Below are 26,646 nucleotides of genomic sequence, written 5' to 3'. Positions count from 1 at the left end.
ATAATGTCACAATTCCACAGCTATACTACATTAAAGAGAGCATAGCTAATTATCTCACATCTTGTAAAATGTGGTGTACCACTTATTGACGAAATTCATGCTAACGTTGGGTTTTGGAGCATATTGAAGGAGAGCTCGAGTTGTCCCAGAATTGTCGCAGAATCTCCCAGAATGCACCGCGAGGCCTATTGCAGACGCATATGCTTTATGTGTGTTAATGAGATGCCCATCTCCTCAAGTAGTATCTCTGGACGGACAGACAGCTTCTCTGATTGGACTGGATCCTTCTCCAGGACAAGTCGCTCCTCCCACTCAGAGGACAGGTCAAAGATGGCGTCGTTGGGGTGTTTTCTTCGCACCGGGAAGGTATTTATTAACTTTAAATCCATGTGCAGACAATGACCTATTTGTTCGGATGAGACAAAAAAACGAGGCCTTTTTTGTGTTGCCTTGTGCAGAATGCCGTGTCGGTGGTCCTACGAAGGGAGTTCAGCAAGACACCTCCGGCTGCTGTGCAGGTGAGGGCTAGTTTCATCTGTGCTAATGGGTTGATCTAACTAACAACCTTCAACGTGTTTTCACTAGTTACCACAGGCAAAGTCAAAATGGTCTATCGTAAAAATTCATGAAAACAAAAACGTGCCTTTTCCGTGTTAATGTGTTTTTAAATGTAGAAATAGGTGGGGTTTCTGACTTTGTGGCTTGCAGCTGTCAATGTTGTATACCCCAAAACCTAATATTTGCTTGTGTCATTGAATTGCTTGGACGGTAGCATGTACTGTCGATTCAAGTCATCATAACAAGTTGGCCAGCTCACGGCCTATGATGAACGTCTTCTAGTCTTGTGCGATGTTAAGGCCTGACTGACCCATTAACAAGGACAGATTATTTTATGCTGGGCATACATACACTACACGATTTCGCCACATTTTTGCTATCCCAGACACATTTTCATGCTTCGGGATTTGCGTCGTTTGAGCGGGCCAAGGACTCACGGATGATGCCTGTTCTGTTCTCTAGACCACCTGCGGAACGCGGTTGGGTAAGGACTAGTGTAAATAACCAATGGACACTCAGCATGTGAGACCAAAACAATGAAGGTGAAGAAGAAAGCAACAACACACACCGTGTGGACGGAGAGGGGACGGAGGGAGGACAGAGGGGGGATGGAGGAGGACAGACAGATTGGTGGATAGAAGGGAAACGCCACTGACTTCATTATTACCTCTGCGTCCTACCATGACAGAAACCAAAAAGATAAAGTCTGGAATGAAAAGGCCTTCAGCAGTTGCGTGTGGGTGCATATGTCTATTTGATGTTTATGCACATAATGTGCTAGTAAAGCCAAGGGTTGGGCCAACTGTTGACCTACCCAGGGTTGGGCTGTTTGGGCACACCAAACCTTCGTCCGTGATTGGTCCACAATAGGGATTCTTCAATAAAGTATTTGTTGTTCAACGAGCGACGATGTGTTTTCATGCACATTTTTTTTTCATTGAAATACTGCACCAATCATCATGTAAAATTGCACAACTAAGATCTCCATGGAAAATATGTCAATGACAGATTTCTTGAGTTATCTTAGATTAATTCTGACTCTTGAGGAAGTGAATACTGGTTACGGCGTCTCAAAATTGGACAAACAGTACTATTGCTGTTTTTTTTTCTTTTCTCATTTTTCAAGACAAGGTCTTAAGAGTATGGAGCACACTTGTCCGATTCAGCTAGCTGACAGCCTACCTGGAGCATTCTCACTCCTTAATGGGTCAATGGAATTCTGAGGGATAATGACTTGAATGTGAACTGCTGTCTCCATCGATCTCCGGTGGTGAGAGGAGGATATGTGTCTAGAGCCAGGATGTTAACTCACCCCAACTTTGTTTTTAAAGTGACTTTGAGATGTAGCTTGTAATGAACATCTCTATATAAAACACATACAGTGCATTCGGGAAAGTTTCCAGACCCATTGACTTTTTAAACATTTTGTTACATTACAGCCTTATTCTAAAATTGATTAAATTACTTTTTTTTACTTCAATCTACACACAATACCCCATAATGACAAAGCAAAACAGGGTTTTAGAATTTTTTTCAAATGTATTACAAATAAACTGAAATATCACATTTATATAAGTATTCAGACCCTTTACTCAGTACTTTGTTGAAGCACCTTTGGCAGCGATTACAGTCTTGAGTCTACTTGGGTATGACACTACATGCTTGGCACACCTGTATTTGGGGAGTTTCTCCCATTCTTCTCTGCAGATCCTCTCAAGCTCTGTCAGGTTGGATGGGGAGCGTTGATGCACAGCTATTTTCAGGTCTCTCCAGAGATGTTTCAAGTCCGGGCTCTTGGTGGGCCACTCAAGGACATTCAGAGACCTGTCCCGAAGCCACTCCTGTGTTTTGGCTGTGTGCTTAGGGTTATTGTCCTGTTGGAAAGTGAACCTTCACTCCAGTCTGAGGTCCTGAGCGCTCTGGATCTGGAGCAGATTTTCATCAAGGATCTCTGTCCATCTTTCCCTTGATCCTGACTAGTCTCCCAATCCCTGAAAAACATCCCTACAGCATGATGCTGCCACCACCATGCTTCACCGTTGGGATGGTGCCAGGTTTCTTCCAGACAGGACGCTTGGCATTCAAGCCAAAGAGTTCAATCTTGGTATCATCAGACCAGTGAATCGTGTTTCTCATGGTCTGAGAGTCCATTAGGTGCCTTTTGGTGTGAATACTTTCTGAATATATTTTCAAATGTGTCTTTATTTCAGGTGAATGTCCGAGATGCCCTCAACCAGGCCATGGACGAGGAACTGGAGAGGGATGAGAGAGTCTTCCTTCTTGGGGAGGAGGTGGCTCAGTATGATGGAGCCTACAAGGTAAGAATGTACACTCATTATTAGGTACACCACCCCTTTCACCAAAATGGATCGCTCCTACGGACCGCGAGTCATGTGACCGTGGCTTGATATATAAAGCAGGCAGACAGGCATCGAGGCATCCGGTTACTGTTGGATTGAATGTTAGAACCAGTGACTTTGAGAGTGGTATGATATATAAAGACAGGCATCGAGGTATCTAGTTACTGTTGGATTGAATGAACCAGTGACTTTGAGAGTGGTATGATATATAAAGACAGGCATCGAGGTATCTGGTTACTGTTGGATTGAATGGGCGGCAGCGTAGCCTAGTGGTTAGAGCGTTGGACTAGTAACCGGAAGGTTGCAAGTTCAAACCCCCGAGCTGACAAGGTACAAATCTGTCGCTCTGCCCCTGAACAGGCAGTTAACCTAGGCCGTCATTGAAAATAAGAATTTGTTCTTAACTGACTTGCGACGGTATCTCAAAAACGTCCACGTCCGCATTTCACGAACGACAGTGTCAAGGGGTTTCCTGATAATGGTGCGACTAACAAAACATCCAGTCAGCGGCAGTCCTGAAAACGGCTCGTTGATGAGAGGTCAAAGGAGAATGACAAGCTAACAGGCCGGCGACAAACAGACAACAGTGTAGTGTATAGTGTCTTCTAAAATGTAGAAAATAGTACAAATGAAAAACCCTTGTCCACACTTTTGATGTTCCAAGTTTGGGGTTACAGCAAAAATATTTGTCCATTAAAATAACAGAATTGATCAGAAATAGTGTAGACATTGTTAATGTTGTAAACATTGTAGCTATTGTAGCTGGAAACGGCTGATTTGTAATGGAATATCTACATAGGCGTACACAGGCCTTTATGGTAGAGTGGCCAGACGGAAGCCACTCCTCAGTAAAAGGCATATAACAGCCCACTTGGAGTTTGCCAAAAGGCACCTAAAGGACTCTCAGACCAGGAGAAACAAGATTCTCTGGTCTGATGAAACCAAGATTGAATTATTTGTCCTGAATGCCAAGTGCCACGTCTGGAGGAAACCTGGCACCATCCCTACGGTAAAGCATGGTGTTGCAGCATCATGCTGTGGGCATGTTTTTCAGCGGCAGTGACTGGGAGACTAGTCAGGATCAAGGGAAAGATGAGTGGAGGAAAGTACAGAGATCCTTGATGAAAACCTGCTCCAGAGCCCTCAGGACCTCAGACTGGGGTGAAGGTTCACCTTCAAACAGGACAACGACCCTAAGCACACAGCCAAGACAACGCAGGAGTGGCTTTGGGACAAGTCTCTGAATGTCCTTGAGTGGCCCAGCCAGAGCCCGGACTTGAACCTGATTAAAACATCTCTGGAGAGACCTGAAAAAAGCTGTGCAGTGACGCTCCCCATCAAGCCTAACAGAGCTTGAGAGGATCTGCAGAGAAGAATGGGAGAAACTCCCCAAATACAGGTGAGCCAAGCTGGTAGCGTGATACCCAAGAAGACTCGGCTGTAATCGCTGCCAAGGGTGCTTCAACAAAGTACTGAGTAAAGGGTCTGAATAAATTATGATTATGATTTTTCAGGCTTAAAAAAAAAAAGAAGCTATCATATAAAAAATAAACGTTTTTTGCTTTGTCATTATGGGGTAGTGTGTGTAGATTGAGGGTTTGGGGGACCATTTGAATCCATGTTAGAATAAGGTTGTATCCTAACAATGTGGAAAAAGTCGAAGGATCTGAATGCTTTCCGAATGCACTGTAAACCAAACTGGACTGTCTTGACAACAATGTATGACAAACTATTTGTGGATTCAAAAGTGGTTAAAAATGTACTTTTTTTTCAAACAATCTATGGTTTATTTGACAGCTTGAATGGTATTTAATTTATTTTGGCTTGTGTTTTCGTAGGTCAGCAGAGGGTTGTGGAAGAAATATGGAGACAAACGCATCATCGACACGCCAATCACAGAGGTGAACAAGACTGTTTATTTTGAAAGTTGTTCCTATGTTGTCAGTCTGATGGTCTCTTAAGGAATATAACGGATGCCTTTTCTCCCCTTATAGATGGGATTTGCTGGCATTGCTGTTGGTGCTGCATTCGTAAGTCAATTAGTATTATTATAATGGTATGTATGTCCTATTCCTATAGAAAGTAACGTACAAGCGTCTCTTCACTAACCCTTTATATTGAGTGTGAAATGTAATAAAACACAGACGATTGAATGTCTACATCTGATTTTGGTAGAAAGATGACAGCCTTCTCATCGTGTGCATGGGTCCTGGCCAAAGGAAGTGCGCTATATAGGCTGCCGTTTGAGAGTCCTCCATCATGCTGTGTTTCCAGGCCGGGTTGAGGCCAATCTGTGAGTTCATGACCTGGAATTTCTCCATGCAAGCCATCGACCAGGTGATCAACTCCGCTGCTAAGACCTACTACATGTCAGCCGGAGCCCAGCCTGTCCCCATTGTGTTCCGCGGCCCCAACGGCTCCTCCGCAGGTAAACAAACATCTATGCCAGTGTTTCCCAATACTGGTCCTGGGGTTTTTGGTTCCCCAGGATCAGGATTGCATTGATCTATGCGGACTCTATGCTCCGTTCTGAGTTTTATTCTGGAAACGTCACCTTTGGGGAAACTTGAAGTGTCTTGACTAAGAAACTTTTTTTTTGATTTCTTTGTCTGCAGGCGTGGCAGCCCAACACTCCCAGTGCTTCGCTGCCTGGTACGGCCACTGCCCCGGTCTCAAAGTAGTCAGCCCCTGGAACTCTGAGGACGCCAGAGGGCTCCTTAAAGCAGCTATCAGGGACGACAACCCTGGTGAGAATTGAGTTGCGTCCCAAATAAACTGACCAAAAAAAAGAAACGTCCCTTTTTCAGGACCCTGTCTTTCAAAGATAATTTGTAAAAATCAAAATAACTTCACAGATCTTCATTATAAAGGGTTTAAACACTGTTTCCCATGTTTGTTCAATGAACCACAAACAATTAATGAACATGCACCTGTGGAACGGTCGTTAAGACACTAACAGCTTACAGATGGTAGGCAATTAAGGTCACATTTATGAAAACTTAGGACACTAAAGAGGTCTTTCTACTGACTGAAAAACACCAAAAGAAAGATGCCCATGTGCCTTAGGCATGCTGCAATGAGGCATGAGGACTGCAGATGTGGCCAGGGCAATAAATTGCAACGTCAGTACTGTGAGACTCCTAAGAAGCAAGAACTTGCAAATCTGGTACAGTTCATGAGGAGGAGATGCACTGCAGTACTTAATGCGGCTCTGTTGACCAGGGGCCCGTAAGGCTCTGTTGACCAGGGGCCCGTAAGGCTCTACGAAGGGAATAGGGTGCTAATCGCCTTTTCATGTCTCCTCACATCCGCTCCTGTAGAACAGATGAGGGGAATCACTGGCGATCTGCTCACGTCCTGTAGAACAGATGAGGGGAATCACTGGCGATCTGCTCACGTCCTGTAGAACAGATGAGGGGAATCACTGGCCATCTGCTCACGTCCTGTAGAACAGATGAGGGGAATCACTGGCCATCTGCTCACGTCCTGTAGAACAGATGAGGGGAATCACTGGCCATCTGCTCACGTCCTGTAGAACAGATGAGGGGAATCACTGGCGATCTGCTCACGTCCTGTAGAACAGATGAGGGGAATCACTGGCGATCTGCTCACGTCCTGTAGAACAGATGAGGGGAATCACTGGCGATCTGCTCACGTCCTGTAGAACAGATGAGGGGAATCACTGGCCATCTGCTCACGTCCTGTAGAACAGATGAGGGGAATCACTGGCCATCTGCTCACGTCCTGTAGAACAGATGAGGGGAATCACTGGCCATCTGCTCACGTCCTGTAGAACAGATGAGGGGAATCACTGGCCATCTGCTCACGTCCTGTAGAACAGATGAGGGGAATCACTGGCCATCTGCTCACGTCCTGTAGAACAGATGAGGGGAATCACTGGCCATCTGCTCAGTCCTGTAGAACAGATGAGGGGAATCACTGGCCATCTGCTCACGTCCTGTAGAACAGATGAGGGGAATTACTGGCGATCTGCTCACGTCCTGTAGAACAGATGAGGGGAATCACTGGCCATCTGCTCACGTCCTGTAGAACAGATGAGGGGAATCACTGGCCATCTGCTCACGTCCTGTAGAACAGATGAGGGGAATCACTGGCCATCTGCTCACGTCCTGTAGAACAGATGAGGGGAATTACTGGCGATCTGCTCACGTCCTGTAGAACAGATGAGGGGAATTACTGGCGATCTGCTCACGTCCTGTAGAACAGATGAGGGGAATCACTGGCCATCTGCTCACGTCCTGTAGAACAGATGAGGGGAATCACTGGCCATCTGCTCACGTCCTGTAGAACAGATGAGGGGAATCACTGGCCATCTGCTCACGTCCTGTAGAACAGATGAGGGGAATCACTGGCCATCTGCTCACGTCCTGTAGAACAGATGAGGGGAATCACTGGCCATCTGCTCACGTCCTGTAGAACAGATGAGGGGAATCACTGGCCATCTGCTCACGTCCTGTAGAACAGATGAGGGGAATCACTGGCCATCTGCTCACGTCCTGTAGAACAGATGAGGGGAATCACTGGCCATCTGCTCACGTCCTGTAGAACAGATGAGGGGAATTACTGGCGATCTGCTCATGTCCTGTAGTGTAGACACATAAGTTCCTGTGCTGTAACCATGGTGACACCTGCTAATCAAAACCACGTTGTCTTGTATTTCTCCTCCGACAGTGGTGTTCCTGGAGAATGAGCTGATGTACGGTGTGCCTTTTGACCTGTCTGAGGAGGTTATGCAGAAAGACTTTGTCGTACCTATTGGAAAGGCCAAGGTGGAAAGACAAGGTAACTAGCAACCGCTGGAGAATTTAAATGTTTATGCAATATATATTTAAAAAAAAGTTATGTTCATTGTACCCTCCCCTAGAAAAACATTGAGAGTTTATTGATAATTTCATTGTGAGCGAGAGTTGGGGATTGATGGTTTGTCGATCAGACAGAAGCATGTCTGTTCTAGGAAATATATTCCCAAATGTATTTTATTTTCTGTTAAGCTGTGTGCACTGAACTGCCATTCATGATTGTTGCTGACACCGATGTTCAGATGAATTAAATAGTCCAATGTGCACCACAGCAGCCTCAACTCAGACAGCAGTGTGTAGCTGTTGGTAAAGTCACTCAGGATGGAACTCAACTCAGACAGCAGTGTGTAGCTGTTGGTGAAGTCACTCAGGATGGAACTCAACTCAGACAGCAGTGTGTAGCTGTTGGTAAAGTCACTCAGCATGGAACTCAACTCAGACAGCAGTGTGTAGCTGTTGGTAAAGTCTCTCAGGATGGAACTCAACTCAGACAGCAGTGTGTAGCTGTTGGTGAAGTCACTCAGGATGGAACTCAACTCAGACAGCAGTGTGTAGCTGTTGGTAAAGTCTCTCAGGATGGAACTCAACTCAGACAGCAGTGTGTAGCTGTTGGTGAAGTCACTCAGGATGGAACTCAACTCAGACAGCAGTGTGTAGCTGTTGGTAAAGTCACTCAGGATGGAACTCAACTCAGACAGCAGTGTGTAGCTGTTGGTAAAGTCTCTCAGGATGGAACTCAACTCAGACAGCAGTGTGTAGCTGTTGGTAAAGTCTCTCAGGATGGAACTTAACTCAGACAGCAGTGTGTAGCTGTTGGTAAAGTCTCTCAGGATGGAACTCAACTCAGACAGCAGTGTGTAGCTGTTGGTAAAGTCACTCAGGATGGAACTTTCCACTCCTACTGTTTTTGTCACCTATTTACCTAGTCATGTAATGATGTTATTAAACTAAACCAGACAATAGATGATCTATTTACCTAGTCATGTTATTAAACTAAACCAGACAATAGATGATCTATTTACCTAGTCATGTTATTAAACTAAACCAGACAATATATGATCTATTTACCTAGTCGGCTTGTGTTTTAACTAATATTCCTCTCAGGATCCATTCCAGTTGGGAGAGCCATAGGAGAGAAACATATCTTCTGACAAGCAGTCAATGCACAACAATTCTTAATCCAATTGCGGGGAAACACGTTTGAAAATAGTTTTGTCCTTTGTTAGAAAAGAGGGGATCCCGGTTTTCCATCGCTACAACGTTTATGTTTCTACTCCTTCAGTTGCCTGTGTGGCGTCGTTTTACAACCAGCGCTGCAAGCAGGGTTTAGTAGCGTCTGTGTACCAGGACTCTTAAAGGGGCAATGGCGTCTTAAAAGGGCAATGACATACTTTGTAATAGAAACTAATAATAATCAGGATGTTGGGGTAAATGGAGATGGACACACCCCATTCTTCAGCCATGTACTTTCTATGTCGCTATGCTGCTTGTTGGGCGACAGGTGATAATGCTTATTGCTAATAGCACATCTGATAATATAGACAACAAAGCTAAATGCATTGTCTGATATGTACAAATGTAATTTAACGTCATTTTTACTGATTACATTTATTGGGCCCATTTCTGGAGGTGAAAATTATATTGTAGATGGTGTTAGCGTCATTTTATTTGAATTTATTTTTTAAAAAGTCACCAGAACCGAGCTTGTCAGTCCCTGGACTACCTGAGGAAGGCGACTGGAATTGGTCCAACTTGGAGTTTTAATACATGTACAAAAATGATCCTCTTTCCTTAAAAGCAAGATGGCTGTGACTTTCTGACATGGATGGGGAAGTTAACTTGGCCCCGGAAAGTCCATCTGAGACTGAAGTTTCAGTTATGGGATTTTTATTTACCCCTGGAAACCTCCAATAACCCAATCGCTCACAAATTAACTTAATGTCACAAATAATTACTTCAAGGTTTTATTTACTAGAATAAGTTGTAATATTAGGTAGTTAATGGATACAGTGCAGTTTGAGGTGAATCTCCAAAGTTGAATATGAATGGCTTCCGTACTCAACTCAAATACAAAAACACTTTCACAGGACTTTGAGAATTATAGGATTCGTATTCATTGAAAAAGAAAGTGTGAGAGGGCTACATTGACAGCTGTCACAACTGTGAATTATAGAGAGCTTCACCAAACAGGAATGGACAATGGGCTAGGCTGTCAGTTAGCATCTGTTGTGGACAATGGGCTAGGCTGTCAGTTAGCATCTGTTGTGGACAATGGGCTAGGCTGTCAGTTAGCATCTGTTGTGGACAATAGGCTAGGCTGTCAGTTAGCATCTGTTGTGGACAATGGGCTAGGCTGTCAGTTAGCATCTGTTGTGGACAATGGGCTAGGCTGTCAGTTAGCATCTGTTGTGGACAATGGGCTAGGCTGTCAGTTAGCATCTGTTGTGGACAATGGGCTAGGCTGTCAGTTAGCATCTGTGGACAATGGGCTAGGCTGTCAGTTAGCATCTGTTGTGGACAATGTGCTAGGCTGTCAGTTAGCATCTGTTGTGGACAATGGGCTAGGCTGTCAGTTAGCATCTGTTGTGGACAATGGGCTAGGCTGTCAGTTAGCATCTGTTGTGGACAATGGGCTAGGCTGTCAGTTAGCATCTGTTGTGGACAATGGGCTAGGCTGTCAGTTAGCATCTGTTGTGGACAATGGGCTAGGCTGTCAGTTAGCATCTGTTGTGGACAATAGGCTAGGCTGTCAGTTAGCATCTGTTGTGGACAATAGGCTAGGCTGTCAGTTAGCATCTGTTGTGGACAATGGGCTAGGCTGTCAGTTAGCATCTGTTGTGGACAATGGGCTAGGCTGTCAGTTAGCAGCCGTTGTGGACAATGGGCTAGGCTGTCAGTTAGCATCTGTTGTGGACAATGGGCTAGTCTGTCAGTTAGCATCTGTTGTGGACAATGGGCTAGTCTGTCAGTTAGCATCTGTTGTGGACAATGGGCTAGTCTGTCAGTTAGCATCTGTTGTGGACAATGTGCTAGGCTGTCAGTTAGCATCTGTTGTGGACAATGGGCTAGGCTGTCAGTTAGCAGCCGTTGTGGACAATGGGCTAGGCTGTCAGTTAGCAGCCGTTGTGGACAATGGGCTAGGCTGTTAGTTAGCATCTGTTGTGGACAATGGGCTAGTCTGTCAGTTAGCATCTGTTGTGGACAATGGGCTAGGCTGTCAGTTAGCAGCCGTTGTGGACAATGGGCTAGGCTGTTAGTTAGCATCTGTTGTGGACAATGGGCTAGTCTGTCAGTTAGCATCTGTTGTGGACAATGGGCTAGGCTGTCAGTTAGCATCTGTTGTGGACAATGCCGGGACAGTATTGATCATGGGCTTGTAAATTATACCTGCGATCCCACTATTACTCAATGACTTCTACTTCTTTACAGACACACACACAATGCCCCTTTCAGAGGAATTTAAGCATGCTATGGGTAATTTACTGGTATGCTGACGTTGCCTGCCCGGTTAGCTCCCGCTAGGATAGGATGAAGTCAAGGTCTGTTGTCCTCTTCTCTTGACAGTCGTGCTGAGGCCAAAAAATAGCTCACAGCCAAAGGAGCGAGACCAGCTCCGCTCTGGCCTCTGTCCAGGAAAGTAATATCTACTAGTTTTTTTCCACCGTTTCTCTGATCCCACCCGGGATGTATTGTGAACTCAGTCCGTTGGTCTTGAGTGAGCAACAGTGCTCTCCGCAGATTCTCTGGGATGATTGATTCTGTCTGAGTAGGATAGGGTTTCGTCGGTAGGTGTTTGTTTTCCAAGGAGATGGAATTATTCAGTTCAACTTGGTGTGGACGCATCTCGAAGAAACTTGATCCCCGCGTCTGTTAGATAATCTTGTAATTTATAGTGATACTCACAGAGGGCGGACTCTGATTAGGGGAACCCCACACATTTATGTTCAGAAGTGTACAGTAAACTGTTTGTCTCTAGGATGAAATGCGTAGCCTGCAGGTACCAAACAGTACATCCTCATTCTACCCCTTTTAATGACATAACAACCAGGAGAAAATGGTCACGTTATGCTTCATGTTATGCTTCATGTTATGCCAACATGTCCTCCAGTTTAATATATTGTTCATAAGGGTCACTGGGCTGTATTGGTGCCATTTCTTATGTTTAAAAGAGTAAAGGCCCTAGTTCTCTTCCCTGCAATACACTACCCTGGTTACTGCTCTTCCCCTGCAATACACTACCCTGGTTACTGCTCTTCCCCTGTAATACACTACCCTGGTTACTGCTCTTCCCCTGTAATACACTACCCTGGTTACTGCTCTTCCCCTGCAATACACTACCCTGGTTACTGCTCTTCCCCTGCAATACACTACCCTGGTTACTGCTCTTCCCCTGCAATACACTACCCTGGTTACTGCTCTTCCCCTGTAATACACTACCCTGGTTACTGCTCTTCCCCTGTAATACACTACCCTGGTTACTGCTCTTCCCCTGCAATACACTACCCTGGTACTGCTCTTCCCCTGTAATACACTACCCTGGTTACTGCTCTTCCCCTGTAATACACTACCCTGGTTACTGCTCTTCCCCTGCAATACGCTACCCTGGTTACTGCTCTTCCCCTGCAATACACTACCCTGGTTACTGCTCTTCCCCTGCAATACACTACCCTGGTTACTGCTCTTCCCCTGCAATACACTACCCTGGTTACTGCTCTTCCCCTGCAATACACTACCCTGGTACTGCTCTTCCCCTGTAATACACTACCCTGGTTACTGCTCTTCCCCTGTAATACACTACCCTGGTTACTGCTCTTCCCCTTTAATACACTACCCTGGTTACTGCTCTTCCCCTGCAATACACTACCCTGGTACTGCTCTTCCCCTGTAATACACTACCCTGGTTACTGCTCTTCCCCTGTAATACACTACCCTGGTTACTGCTCTTCCCCTGTAATACACTACCCTGGTTACTGCTCTTCCCCTGTAATACACTACCCTGGTTACTGCTCTTCCCCTGTAATACACTACCCTGGTTACTGCTCTTCCCCTGTAATACACTACCCTGGTTACTGCTCTTCCCCTGCAATACACTACCCTGGTTACTGCTCTTCCCCTGCAATACACTACCCTGGTTACTGCTCTTCCCCTGCAATACACTACCCTGGTTACTGCTCTTCCCCTGTAATACACTACCCTGGTTACTGCTCTTCCCCTGTAATACACTACCCTGGTTACTGCTCTTCCCCTGCAATACACTACCCTGGTACTGCTCTCCCCCTGTAATACACTACCCTGGTTACTGCTCTTCCCCTGTAATACACTACCCTGGTTACTGCTCTTCCCCTGCAATACGCTACCCTGGTTACTGCTCTTCCCCTGCAATACACTACCCTGGTTACTGCTCTTCCCCTGTAATACACTACCCTGGTTACTGCTCTTCCCCTGCAATACACTACCCTGGTTACTGCTCTTCCCCTGCAATACACTACCCTGGTACTGCTCTTCCCCTGTAATACACTACCCTGGTTACTGCTCTTCCCCTTTAATACACTACCCTGGTTACTGCTCTTCCCCTGCAATACACTACCCTGGTACTGCTCTTCCCCTGTAATACACTACCCTGGTTACTGCTCTTCCCCTGTAATACACTACCCTGGTTACTGCTCTTCCCCTTTAATACACTACCCTGGTTACTGCTCTTCCCCTGCAATACACTACCCTGGTTAATGCTCTTCCCCTGTAATACACTACCCTGGTTACTGCTCTTCCCCTGTAATACACTACCCTGGTTACTGCTCTTCCCCTGCAATACACTACCCTGGTTACTGCTCTTCCCCTGCAATACACTACCCTGGTTACTGCTCTTCCCCTGTAATACACTACCCTGGTTACTGCTCTTCCCCTGCAATACACTACCCTGGTTACTGCTCTTCCCCTGCAATACACTACCCTGGTTACTGCTCTTCCCCTGCACTACACTACCCTGGTTACTGCTCTTCCCCTGCACTACACTACCCTGGTTACTGCTCTTCCCCTGCAATACACTACACTACCCTGGTTACTGCTCTTCCCCTGCAATACGCTACACTACCCTGGTTACTGCTCTTCCCCTGCAATACGCTACCCTGGTTACTGCTCTTCCCCTGCAATACGCTACCCTGGTTACTGCTCTTCCCCTGCAATACGCTACCCTGGTTACTGCTCTTCCCCTGCAATACGCTACCCTGGTTACTGCTCTTCCCCTGCAATGCGCTACCCTGGTTACTGCTCTTCCCCTGCAATGCGCTACCCTGGTTACTGCTCTTCCCCTGCAATGCTCTACACTACCCTGGTTACTGCTCTTCCCCTGCAATACACTACACTACCCTGGTTACTGCTCTTCCCCTGCAATACGCTACCCTGGTTACTGCTCTTCCCCTGCAATACACTACACTACCCTGGTTACTGCTCTTCCCCTGCAATACGCTACCCTGGTTACTGCTCTTCCCCTGCAATACGCTACCCTGGTTACTGCTCTTCCCCTGCAATACGCTACCCTTGTTACTGCTCTTCCCCTGCAATACGCTACCCTGGTTACTGCTCTTCCCCTGCAATACGCTACCCTGGTTACTGCTCTTCCCCTGCAATACGCTACACTGGTTACTGCTCTTCCCCTGCAATACGCTATCCTGGTTACTGCTCTTCCCCTGCAATACGCTACCCTGGTTACTGTTCTTCCCCTGCAATGCGCTACCCTGGTTACTGCTCTTCCCCTGCAATGCGCTACCCTGGTTACTGCTCTTCCCCTGCAATGCGCTACCCTGGTTACTGCTCTTCCCCTGCAATGCGCTACCCTGGTTACTGCTCCTCCTTGGCTATTTGAAAGCCTGGCTGGTCATGCCCAGTAAAACATGCAGTTCACAAGGCGGTCTGCTGATTTGCAGAAGGAATCTGTTTTTTTTCGGTCTCCTGACCCCCTCCTCCGGGCCACTCAGGTAAAAAAAAGCAGGCAGTTTATTTGTTCTTGTGATGGCTTGAAGGGGTCAATAACAGAACTGGAACTCTTGGCCTGGAATGTGCCACTTAGTCGTGGGTGGTGGAAAACAGAAAACTCTTAAGTTCAGTCGTAGGCTCTTGTTACAACACAGATATACAAAACATTGTACATTACCCAACCATTTCTGTCTGTCTGTTTACTCCAGGAACCCATATCACTCTAGTGTCACATTCCCGGTGTGTGGGTTTCTGTCTGGACGCAGCGACTGTCCTGGCTAAGGAGGGGGTTGAATGTGAGGTGAGTGTTCTATTTATGGGGTCAACAATTAGATTGGTACTTGTTTTTATATAAACTGAACTTACAATGCCTTTTTTTTTTCTTTTTTTTTTTTTCTCACCTTTATTTAGCCAGGTAGGCTAGTTGAGAACACCTTTATTTAACCAGGTAGGCTAGTTGAGAACACCTTTATTTAACCAGGTAGGCTAGTTGAGAACACCTTTATTTAACCAGGTAGGCTAGTTGAGAACACCTTTATTTAACCAGGTAGGCTAGTTGAGAACACCTTTATTTAACCAGGTAGGCTAGTTGAGAACACCTTTATTTAACCAGGTAGGCTAATTGAGAACACCTTTATTTAACCAGGTAGGCTAGTTGAGAACACCTTTATTTAACCAGGTAGGCTAGTTGAGAACACCTTTATTTAACCAGGTAGGCTAGTTGAGAACACCTTTATTTAACCAGGTAGGCTAGTTGAGAAAAAGTTATCATTTACAACTGCGACCTGGCCAAGATAAAGCATAGCAGTGTGAACAGACAACACAGAGTTACACATGGAGTAAACAATAAACTAGTCAATAACACAGTAGGGAAAAAGAGTATATATACATTGTGTGCAAAAGGCATGAGAAGGTAGGCGAATAATTACAATTTAGCAGATTAACACTGGAGTGATAAATGATCAGATGGTTATGTGGTAGAGATACTGGTGTGCAAAACAGCAGAAAAGTAAATTAAAACAGTATGGGGATGAGGTAGGTAAATTGGGTGGGCTATTTACCGATAGACTATGTACAGCTGCAGCGATCGGTTAGCTGCTCAGATAGCAGATGTTTTGAGTTGGTGAGGGAGATAAAAGTCTCCAACTTCAACGATTTTTGCAATTCATTCCAGTCACAGGCAGCAGAGAACTGGAAGGAAAGGCGGCCAAATGAGGTGTTGGCTTTAGGGATGATCAGTGAGATACACCTCTGGAGCACGTGCTACGGGTGGGTGTTGCCATCGTGACCAGTGAACTGAGATAAGGCGGAGCTTTACCTAGCATGGACTTGTAGATGACCTGGAGCCAGTGGGTCTGGCGACGAATATGTAGCGAGGGCCAGCCGACTAGAGCATACAGGTCGCAGTGGTGGGTGGTATAAGGTGCTTTAGTAACAAAACGGATGGCACTGTGATAAACTGCATCCAGTTTGCTGAGTAGAGTATTGGAAGCTATTTTGTAGATGACATTGTCGAGGATCGGTAGGATAGTCAGTTTTACTAGGGTAAGTTTGGCGGCGTGAGTGGAGGCTTTGTTGCAAAATAGAAAGCCGACTCTATATTTGATTTTAGATTGGAGATGTTTGATTTGAGTCTGGAAGGAGAGTTTACAGTCTAGCCAGACACCTAGGTACTTATAGATGTCCACATATTCTAGGTCGGAACAATCCAGGGTGGTGATGCTAGTCGGGCGTGCGGGTGCAGGCAGCGAACGGTTGAAAAGCATGCATTTGGTTTTACTAGCGTTTAAGAGCAGTTGGAGGCTACGGAAGGAGTGTTGTATGGCATTGAAGCTCGTTTGGAGGTAAGATAGCACAGTGTCCAAGGAAGGGCCAGAAGTATACAGAATGGTGTCGTCTGCGTAGAGGTGGATCAGGGAATCGCCCGCAGCAAGAGCAACATCATTGATGTATACAGAGAAAAGAGTCGGCCCGAGAATTGAACACTGTGGCACCCCCATAGAGACTGCCAGAGGACCGGACAACATGCCCTCCGATTTGACACACTGAACTCTGTCTGCAAAGTAGTTGGTGAACCAGGCAAGGCATTAGAAAAACCGAGGCTACTGAGTCTGCCGATAAGAATACGGTGATTGACAGAGTCGAAAGCCTTGGCCAGGTCGATGAAGACGTCTGCACAGCACTGTCTTTTATCGATGGCGGTTATGATATCGTTTAGTACCTTGAGCATGGCTGAGGTGCACCTGTGACCGGCTCGGAAACCAGATTGCACAGCGGAGAAGGTACGGTGGGATTTGAGATGGTCAGTTTGTTTGTTGACTTGGCTTTCGAAGACCTTAGATAGGCAGAGCAGGATGGATATAGGTCTGTAACAGTTTGGGTCCAGTAAGCATTATCACCTGTAGCCCAACTGTTAGATACAAATGGTGCCGGAGTGGGTGGCTCCCGTTTTTATGGGCTACTATCAAGTTGTGCTATTTTTATTTTTTGCATTGTTTTAACTTTATTTGTACATACACTCAGGTTGGAGTCATTAAAACTCGTTTTTCAACCACTCCACAACAATGTCTTGTTAACAAACTATAGTTTTGGCATGTTGGTTAGGACATCTACTTTGTGCATGACACAAGTCATTTTTCCAACAATTGTTTACAGATTATTTCACTTATAATTCACTGTATCACAATTCCAGTGGGTCAGAGTCAATTGGAGGTGTACCTGTGGATGTATTTCAAGGCCTACCTTTAAACAATAGTATGCAAGTATAAACACCATGGGACCACGCAGCTGTCATACCGCTCAGGAAGGAGACGCATTCTGTCTCCTAGAGATGAACGTTCTTTGTTGGGACAAGTGCAAATCAATCCCATAACAACAGCAAAATACCTTGTGAAGATGCTGGAAGAAACAGGTACAAAAGGATCTAGAACTACAGTAAAATGAGTCCTATATCGACATAACCTGAAAGGCCGCTCAGCAAGAAGAAGCCACTGCTCCAAAACCGAAATAAAAAAGCCAGACTACGGTTTGCAACTGTACATGGGAACAAAGATTGTACTTTTTGCAGAAATGTCCTCTGGTCTGATGAAACAATAATATAACTATTTGGCCATAATGACCATCGTTATGTTTGGAGGAAAAAGGGGAAGGCTTGCAAGCCGAAGAACACCATCCCAACCGTGAAGCACGGGGGTGGCAGCATCATGTTGTGGGGGTGCTTTGCTGCAGGAGGGACTGCACTTCACAAAATAGATGGTATCATGAGGATGGAAAATTATGTGGTTATATTGAAGCAACATCTCAAGACATCAGTTAAAGCTTGGTCACTAATGGGTCTTCTAAATGGACAATGACACCAAGCATACTTCCAAAGTTGTGGCAAAATGGCTTAAGGACAACAAAGTCAAGGTATTGGAGTGGCCATCACAACGCCCTAACCTCAATTTGTGGGCAGAATTGAAAAAGCGTGTGCGAGCAAGGTGGCAAACAAACACCAGCTCTGTCTGGAGGAATGGGCCAAAATTCACCCAACTTATTGAGGGAAGTTTGTGGAAGGCTACCCAAAATGTTTGACCCAAGTTAAACAATTTAAAGGCAATGCTACCAAATATGACTTGAGTGTATGTACACTTCTGACCCACCAGGAATGTGATGAAAGAAATAAAAGCTGAAAATCATTCTTTCTGCTATTATTCTGACATTTTACATTCTTAAAATAAAGTGGTGATCTTAACTGACCTAAGACAGGGAATTTTTACTAGGATTAAATGTCAGGAACTGTGAAACTGAGTTTAAACTTCCGACTTCAACTGTATGTCTCTTATGACCAAAAAGAGTTTCTGGATATACTGCTGCTCCCAGACCAGGGGATATACTGCTGCTCCCAGACCAGGGGATATACTGCTGCTCCCAGACCAGGGGATATACTGCTGCTCCCAGACCAGGGGATATACTGCTGCTCCCAGACCAGGGGATATACTGCTGCTCCCAGACCAGGGGATATACTGCTGCTCCCAGACCAGGGGATATACTGCTGCTCCCAGACCAGGGGATATACTGCTGCTCCCAGACCAGGGGATATACTGCTGCTCCCAGACCAGGGGATATACTGCTGCTCCCAGACCAGGGGATATACTGCTGCTCCCAGACCAGGGGATATACTGCTGCTCCCAGACCAGGGGATATACTGCTGCTCCCAGACCAGGGGATATACTGCTGCTCCCAGACCAGGGGACATACTGCTGCTCCCAGACCAGACCCAAATCCACATGAAGGGGAGTCGGAGTGCCTTGTGAGAATTCGTCGGAGAGTGGGTAACCCACCTCTACCATCCGACCTATTGGCCAACGTGGAATCGCTGGAGAATAAACTGGATGAGTTCTGTTCGAGACCATACTACCAACGGGACATTAACTGCAATGTCTCATGTTTCACCGAGTCGTCGTCATTGAACGACAACATGGATAATATACAGTGGGTTTTCCGGCAAGACAGAACAGCTACCTCCGGTAAGACGAGCGGAAGTGGTCTGTCTATTTGTCAATAACAGCTGGTGTGCGATATTGAGGAAGTCTCAAGGTGTTGCTCGCCTGAGGTAGAGTACCTCATGATAAACTGTAGACCATACTATTTACCAAAAGAGTTTATCTATATTTTCCATAGCTGTCTATTTACCACCACAAACGAATGCTGACATTAAGACCGCACTCAACCAGCTGTGTAAGGCCATAAGCAAACAAGGAAATACTCATCCAGAAGTGGCGCTCCTAGTGGCCGGGGACTTTAATGCAGGCAAACTTCAATCCGTTTTACATTTCTACCAGCATGTCACATGTGCATCCAGAGGGAGAAAAAAAAACTCTAGACCACCTTTACTCAATACACAGAGATGGATACAAACCTCTAGACCACCTGTACTCCACACACAGAGACACATACAAACCTCTAGACCACCTGTACTCCACACACAGAGATGCATGCAAAGCTCTCCCTCGCCCTCCATTTGGCAAATATGACCATAATTATATCCTCCTGATTCCTGCTTACAAGCATAAACTGATGCAGGAAGTACCAGTGACTCACTCAATATGGAAGTGGTCAGATGACGCGGATGCTAAGCTACAGGACTGTTATGCTAGCACAGACTGGAATATATTCCAGGATTCATCCGATGGCATTGAGGAGTATAGCACATCAGTCACCGGCGTCGTCTCTAAGTGCATCGATGACGTCATCCCTACAGTGACCGTGCATTCAGAAAGTATTCAGACCCCTTGAATTTTTCCGTATTTTGTTACGTTACAGCCTTATTCTAAAATGTATTTAAAAAAATATATAATAATCCTCAATCTACACACAATACCCCATAATGGCAGAGCGAAAATGGGTTTTTGGACATTTTTGCAACTGTATTAAAAATAAAAAACATACATTATTTAAGTATTAAGATCCTATGCTATGACACTCGAAATTGAGCTTAGGTGCATCCTGTTTCCATTTTTCATCCTTGAGATGTTTCTACAACTTGATTGGAATCTACCTGTGGTAAAATTAATTGATTGGACATGATTTGGAAAAACACAAACTGGTCTATATAAGGTTCCACAGTTGACAGTGCATGTCAGATCAAAAACCAAGCCTTGAGGTTGAAGGAATTGTCCAACATTTCTGCAGCATTGAAGGTCCTTAAGAACACAGTGGCCTCCATCATTAAATGGAAGAAGTTTGGAACCATTAAGACTCTTCCTAGAGCTGGCTGCCCGGCCAAACTGAGCAATCGGGGGAAAAGGGCCGATGGTCACCCTGACCGAGCTCCAGCGTTCTTCTGGTGAGATGGGAGAACCTTCCAGAAGGACAACCATCTCTGCAGCACTCCACCAATCAGGCCTTTATGGTAGAGTGACCAGACGGAAGCCACTCCTCAGTAAAAGGCGGGCTGTCCCCAGGTGGTAAGGGTAGGTAGCAACACATCTGCCACGCTGATCCTCAACACTGGGGCCCCTCAGGGTTGCGTGCTTAGTCCCCTCCTGTACTCCCTGTTCACCCATGACTGCATGGCCAATACGACTCCAACACCATCATTTACCAACGACACAACTGATCACCGACAACGATGAGACCGCCTATAGGGATGTCGTCATTGTCGGACAACCACCTCTCCCTCCGTGTCAGCAAGACAAAGGAGCTGATCGTGGACTACAGGAAAAGGAGGGCCGTAGTGGAGCAGGTTGAGAGTTTCACGTTCCTTGGTGTCCACATCACTGACCAACTATCATGGTCCAAACACACCAAGACAGTTGTGAAGAGGGCCATGCCTATTTCTCCCCCAGGAGACTGAAAAGATTTGTCATGGGTCCCCAGATCCTCAAACTTATACAGCTGCACCATCGAGATCATCCTGGCCACCCGGACTATTTGACCCTTTTCCCCCTCGCTGCTGCTACTTGCTGTTTGTCTATTATCTATGCCTCCTAGGTGGTTAACCTGTTCTGTCCCCTCCTCCTAGGTGGTTCTGTCCCCTCCTCCTAGGTGGTTCTGTCCCCTCCTCCTAGGTGGTTCTGTCCCCTCCTCCTAGGTGGTTAACCTGTTCTGTCCCCTCCTCCTAGGTGGTTCTGTCCCCTCCTCCTAGGTGGTTCTGTCCCCTCCTCCTAGGTGGTTAACCTGTCCTGTCCCCTCCTCCTAGGTGGTTCTGTCCCCTCCTCCTAGGTGGTTAACCTGTTCTGTCCCCTCCTCCTAGGTGGTTCTGTCCCCTCCTAGGTGGTTAACCTGTTCTGTCCCCTCCTCCTAGGTGGTTAACCTGTCCTGTCCCCTCCTCCTAGGTGGTTAACCTGTTCTGTCCCCTCCTCCTAGGTGGTTAACCTGCGCACCATAAGGCCCCTGGATGTGGACACCATTGAGGCCAGTGTGATGAAAACCGGCCATCTGGTCACAGTGGAGGGGGGCTGGCCCCAGTACGGAGTGGGGGCTGAGATCTGTGCCAGAGTCATGGAGGGTACGTTGAAGTTCTCTTGTATTGTACATTACGGCTACGTTTTCGTAGTGCAAAAGCGATGTGAAATGTACCGTAGTGGAAGAGGCGAATCGAGAGATTTTACTATGCCGAAAATCTGTGCACGAAGATAAGCCCATGAAGGGAGGAATTTTTGTATTGAAGTCGATGAGTGGAATTTTTTGTTGTTGTTATTGCTAATTTGCAACGTGAGGCTTATTTGATCTTATAAAAAGTTAAATAATTGTTAGGTTGTTACAAATGCACTGATATGTGCAAGCACGTGACATTTTGGCAAATTTCTAAAAAAGATATTTGGGGGGCCAGTACAGGTCTGGCGGGGGGGGGGGGGGGGCAGTACAGGTCTGGTGTTATGGAGGGCGGTTATGGAGTCCCCTTTCCCAGGATAAATAACTGAGAGAAACCGGTAAATTATAATAAAGTATTTATATGAACAGCAGGGTGTGAAATGGAACTGTTACATTATATGTGATGTCTAAACCTGTCCTCTCTACGGCCTCTGATGATGAATCATTAATGCTCAGGGTGGGGACTGACGACCCATCTCAGGCCTCTGAATGATGAATCATTAATGCTCAGGGTGGGGACTGACGACCCATCTCAGGGTGGAGGGACAGACAGCCCATCTCAGGCCTCTGAATGATGAATCATTAGTGCTCAGGGTGGGGACTGACGACCCATCTCAGGGTGGAGGGACAGACAGCCCACCTCAGGCCTCTGAATGATGAATCATTAATGCTCAGGGTGGGGACAGACAGCCCATCTCAGGCCTCTGAATGATGAATCATTAATGCTCAGGGTGGGGACAGACAGCCCATCTCAGGCCTCTGAATGATGAATCATTAATGCTCAGGGTGGGGACAGACAGCCCATCTCAGGCCCCTGAATGATGAATCATTAATGCTCAGGGTGGGGACAGATAGCCCATCTCAGGCCCCTGAATGATGAATCATTAATGCTCAGGGTGGGGACAGACAGCCCATCTCAGGCCTCTGATGATGAATCATTAATGCTCAGGGTGGGGACAGAGGACATTTCAGTTGAATGCGTTGTTGTACATCTGACTCAGTATCCCCTTCAGCTTTCCTTGTCCTCCGCTGGCCTGTCTCTTTAACTGAAACGCTCATTAGCTCTTGGAGTCCCATGCAGGAAAAGCTAGACTAGAATAGGTTGCTGGACATTATTTTTGTTAGCGTTTCTTATACCAAGAGACTATTGGAAGAGGGATGCACGCTCTTGTTTGCTGAATGTTAAATACAGCAGCCAATAGAACTCCTGGGTAGTTTGAAGGAAGAGAGAACGCGGTAGGCTATATCAGTTATTACGCGGTAGGCTATATCAGTTATTACACGGTAGGCTATATCAGTTATTACGCGGTAGGCTATATCAGTTATTACGCGGTAGGCTATATCAGTTATTACACGGTAGGCTATATCAGTTATTACACGGTAGGCTGTATCAGTTATTACACGGTAGGCTATATCAGTTATTACACGGTAGGCTATATCAGTTATTACACGGTAGGCTATATCAGTTATTACACGGTAGGCTATATCAGTTATTACACGGTAGGCTATATCAGTTATTACGCGGTAGGCTATATCAGTTATTACGCGGTAGGCTATATCAGTTATTACGCGGTAGGCTATATCAGTTATTACGCGGTAGGCTATATCAGTTATTACGCGGTAGGCTATATCAGTTATTACACGGTAGGCTATATCAGTTATTACGCGGTAGGCTATATCAGTTATTACACGGTAGGCTATATCAGTTATTACGCGGTAGGCTATATCAGTTATTACGCGGTAGGCTATATCAGTTATTACGCGGTAGGCTATATCAGTTATTACGCGGTAGGCTATATCAGTTATTACGCGGTAGGCTATATCAGTTATTACGCGGTAGGCTATATCAGTTATTTAGTGTGTTCAGAAAGTATTGAGACCTGGACTTGTTTTAAACATTACAGCCTTATTTTAAAATTGTTTTTTTCCCTCATCAATCTACACACATTACCCCAAAATTACAAAGCAAAAATGTTTTTTTTTTAAATACATTTTTGCAATGTGTTAAAAATAAACTGAAATCACATTCTGTAGATTGATGCGGGAAGAAAATGATGGAATCCATTTTAGAATAAGGCTGTAACGTAGCAAAATGTGGAAAAAGGGAAGGGGTCTTAGAACCTTCCAGAAGGACAACCATCTCTGCAGCACTCCAGCAATCAGGCCTTTATGGTAGAATAGCCAGACGGAAGCTACTCATCAGTAAAAGCCACATGACAGCCCACTTGGAGTTTGCCAAAAGGCACCTAAAGGACTCTCCGACCATGAGAAACAAGATTCTCTGGTCTGATGAAACCAAGATTGAACTCTTTGGCCTGAATGCCAAGCGTCACGTCTGGAGGAAACCTGGCACCATCCCTACGGTGAAGCATGGTGATGGCAGCATCATGCTGTTGGGATGTTTTTCAGTGGCAGGGACTGGCAGACTGGTCAGGATCGAAGGAAAGATGAACGGAGGAAAGTACAGAGATCCTTGATGAAAATCTGCTCAGGACCTCAGACCGAGGTGACAATTCACCTTCCAACAGGACATCGATCAGAAGCACACAGCCAAGACCACGCAGGAGTGGCTTCGGGACAAGTCTCTGAATGTCCTTGAGTGGCCCAGCCAGAGCCCAGACTTGAACCCGATCTAACATCTCTGGAGAGACCTGAAAAATAGCTGTGCAGCGACGCTCCCCATCCAACCTGACCGAGCTTGAGAGGATCTGCAGAGAAGAATGAGAGAAATTCCCCAAATTCAGGTGTGCCAAGCATGTAGTGTCATACCCAAGAAGACTTGAGGCTGTACTCGCTGCCAAAGGTGCTTCAACAAAGTACTGAGTAAAGGGTCTGAATACTTATGTAAATGCTATATTTATTTTTTGCAAGCAATTCTACAAACCTGTTTTTGCGTGGTCATTATTGGGTATTGTGTGTAGATTGAGGGGGGAAATAATTCAATAGATTTTTTGAATAAAGTTGTAATGTAGAAAACGTGGAAAAAGTCGAGGGGTCTGAATCCTTTCTGAATGCACTGTGTGGATGGGTTATCTGTCCTGTTTCCAGGCCCAGCCTTCAACTACCTGGATGCCCCTGCAGTCCGCGTGACCGGTGTCGACATCCCCATGCCCTACGCTAAGATCCTGGAGGACCACAGTGTACCTCAGATCAAAGACATCATCTTCTCAGTCAAGAAGGTCTTGAATATGTAAACATGCCAAATGTCTCCCTCCGACCCCTCCGTTACTTGCAGACCAACCTTATTTACCTTCTCAGTATTTACTTATACAATAGTAAGTACTGCAGGAAGTACGTATCCCCCCCCCCCCCCTACCCTCCCATGTCAATTTACCCCCCCCCGACCCTCCCATGTCAATTTACCCCCCCCTACCCTCCCATGTCAATTTACCCCCCCCTACCCTCCCATGTCAATTTACCCCCCCTACCGTCCCATGTCAATTTACCCCCCCCACCCTCCCATGTCAATTTACCAGTAAATATACGCACATCGCTACGGGAACATAGTTCTTATTCACATCACGTGGCTACGGGAACATTGTCCTTATTCAGATACATTAATACCTACAATGACTTGCTCTTCTGTTTCCTGATTGGATGGGGGACAAAGAAGACGGTGATGTCAAGTAAAACCAAGTCATCTAGTAGGGATCTATCATTGATCCATTGGTGAAAAGAAAGTCTCTCTAAGAAGAATACATTGTGGATTGTGAAGGAAGTGTATTTCTTATTGTAACATCATCAGACTATTTTATTGCTATAAATTGCTCTGTTACAGAAATAAAACTCCCATTTTATCAGTCTTGAAATATTGCTGTTTTTAATCCCAAGCATAAGCTCTGGATAAGAGTAGCAGCTAAATGACTAAAATGATAAATGTAAGTGCATGGTGATTACATTGAACGACTCGGGACAAATGGATTTTCACTTACAAGCTAATCCAGCCCAGGATCTAGCTGTAGTTCAAATATGCAAATATCTTTGTAGACTAGGTGTTACATGTCCGTCAGTGCGGAAAGGGGAGGTGTCATGCAAACGCAACGGAATGCCCGGGACACAAGCTACTAAATGCTGTAATGAGCGAGGACCTAGGAAGAATAAGGCCTCGACCTCGACGATCTCCCTTAAGTCCCGCAATGAAGATGGTAAATTATACAAATGGTCAAAATTCATAACATTTTATTTAGAAACTGTTAGTTGACTTAGAATTTTGTTTAACAAAAAAAGGAAAAAGTGAATAGCACAAGTATTATAGCATTGGCCATTAACCTCATTAAAGGGAGTAATACCAATAAAATGAATGATTACACAGTAATACCAATAAAATAAACCTGTATCATTCTACTGTTTAATATTGATAATTATAAAATACACTTTAGGAAACATTGAAATCCCATTGTTATTTCGTACTGCAGGATGTTCAGTAGTTTTTTTCATATTGGACATGCATATTGGCCTCATTGTAAATAAGAATTTGTTCTTTACTGACTTGCCTAGTTAAAAAAAAAAAAAAGTCATCTTACAAAATGTCTATGTTATGTCACAGTGAAAGGGGGAAGGGGTCCATGTGTAGACTCAAGGACCAGAGGAGCCAAGGTAGGTGGCAATGAGCAGGACCCACGGTTGGAGAAAAACAATTATTCAATTGATTTCCGATTAAACATTTCAGGATACATGGCTTGTCTTGAAAAACAGTTGTCCACAGCAGTCCGTAACACTCAGGACACAAAAATGACCATTTAGGTTTGATTTTTTTTTTTAATAAACCAATATCTTATATAAATACTTTTATTTGTATGATAAGAAGTATAATATGTTTCATAATTATTAAATAACATAGTATAAGGACAGGATTTATT

The 26,646-nt window shown here is 45.4% G+C and overlaps 1 protein-coding gene and 1 long non-coding RNA gene across 3 annotated transcripts; both read left to right on the top strand.

The window, feature by feature from the left end:
• Positions 1 to 243: 243 nt before the first annotated feature.
• LOC110494848 (pyruvate dehydrogenase E1 component subunit beta, mitochondrial) lies at positions 244 to 25,596 on the top strand. 2 transcript variants are annotated; one of them, XM_090206518.1, is made up of 11 exons: positions 244 to 366; positions 459 to 518; positions 2,769 to 2,876; positions 4,757 to 4,819; positions 4,913 to 4,948; positions 5,193 to 5,346; positions 5,534 to 5,665; positions 7,611 to 7,721; positions 14,920 to 15,011; positions 21,560 to 21,701; positions 24,836 to 25,596. In XM_090206518.1, exons 1-11 carry the CDS (start codon positions 331 to 333, stop codon positions 24,979 to 24,981), a joined length of 1,080 nt encoding a protein of 359 aa, XP_090062644.1. In that variant the 5' UTR covers positions 244 to 330; the 3' UTR covers positions 24,982 to 25,596. The 2 variants fall into 2 exon arrangements, with proteins under 2 accessions (XP_090062644.1, XP_090062645.1); XM_090206519.1 differs by lacking the exons at positions 244 to 366; positions 459 to 518; positions 2,769 to 2,876 and having other exon boundaries at positions 5,094 to 5,346; positions 24,836 to 25,168.
• Positions 15,036 to 21,553, top strand: LOC149976516 (uncharacterized). Its single transcript, XR_016488119.1, has 3 exons — positions 15,036 to 21,315; positions 21,362 to 21,446; positions 21,498 to 21,553. It is a non-coding gene; the product is annotated as an uncharacterized LOC149976516 (long non-coding RNA).
• Positions 25,597 to 26,646: the final 1,050 nt, after the last annotated feature.

Source organism: Oncorhynchus mykiss, chromosome 17 (assembly GCF_057628025.1).
Source record: "Oncorhynchus mykiss isolate SJ-2025 chromosome 17, ASM5762802v1, whole genome shotgun sequence".
Classification (NCBI taxonomy): Eukaryota; Metazoa; Chordata; class Actinopteri; order Salmoniformes; family Salmonidae; genus Oncorhynchus; species Oncorhynchus mykiss.
The sequence above is the reverse complement of the archived record's forward strand: the minus strand, read 5'-3'. Positions and strand labels throughout refer to the sequence as shown.

Bases quoted from the DNA above. Each gene is read 5' to 3' on its own strand.
- LOC110494848 (XM_090206518.1), top strand. From the start codon at position 331: ATGGCGTCGTTGGGGTGTTTTCTTCGCACCGGGAAG. The intron at 4,820-4,912 runs GTGAACAAGACT...CTCCCCTTATAG, and splicing joins TCGACACGCCAATCACAGAG to ATGGGATTTGCTGGCATTGC. The intron at 5,666-7,610 runs GTGAGAATTGAG...CTCCTCCGACAG, and splicing joins TATCAGGGACGACAACCCTG to TGGTGTTCCTGGAGAATGAG.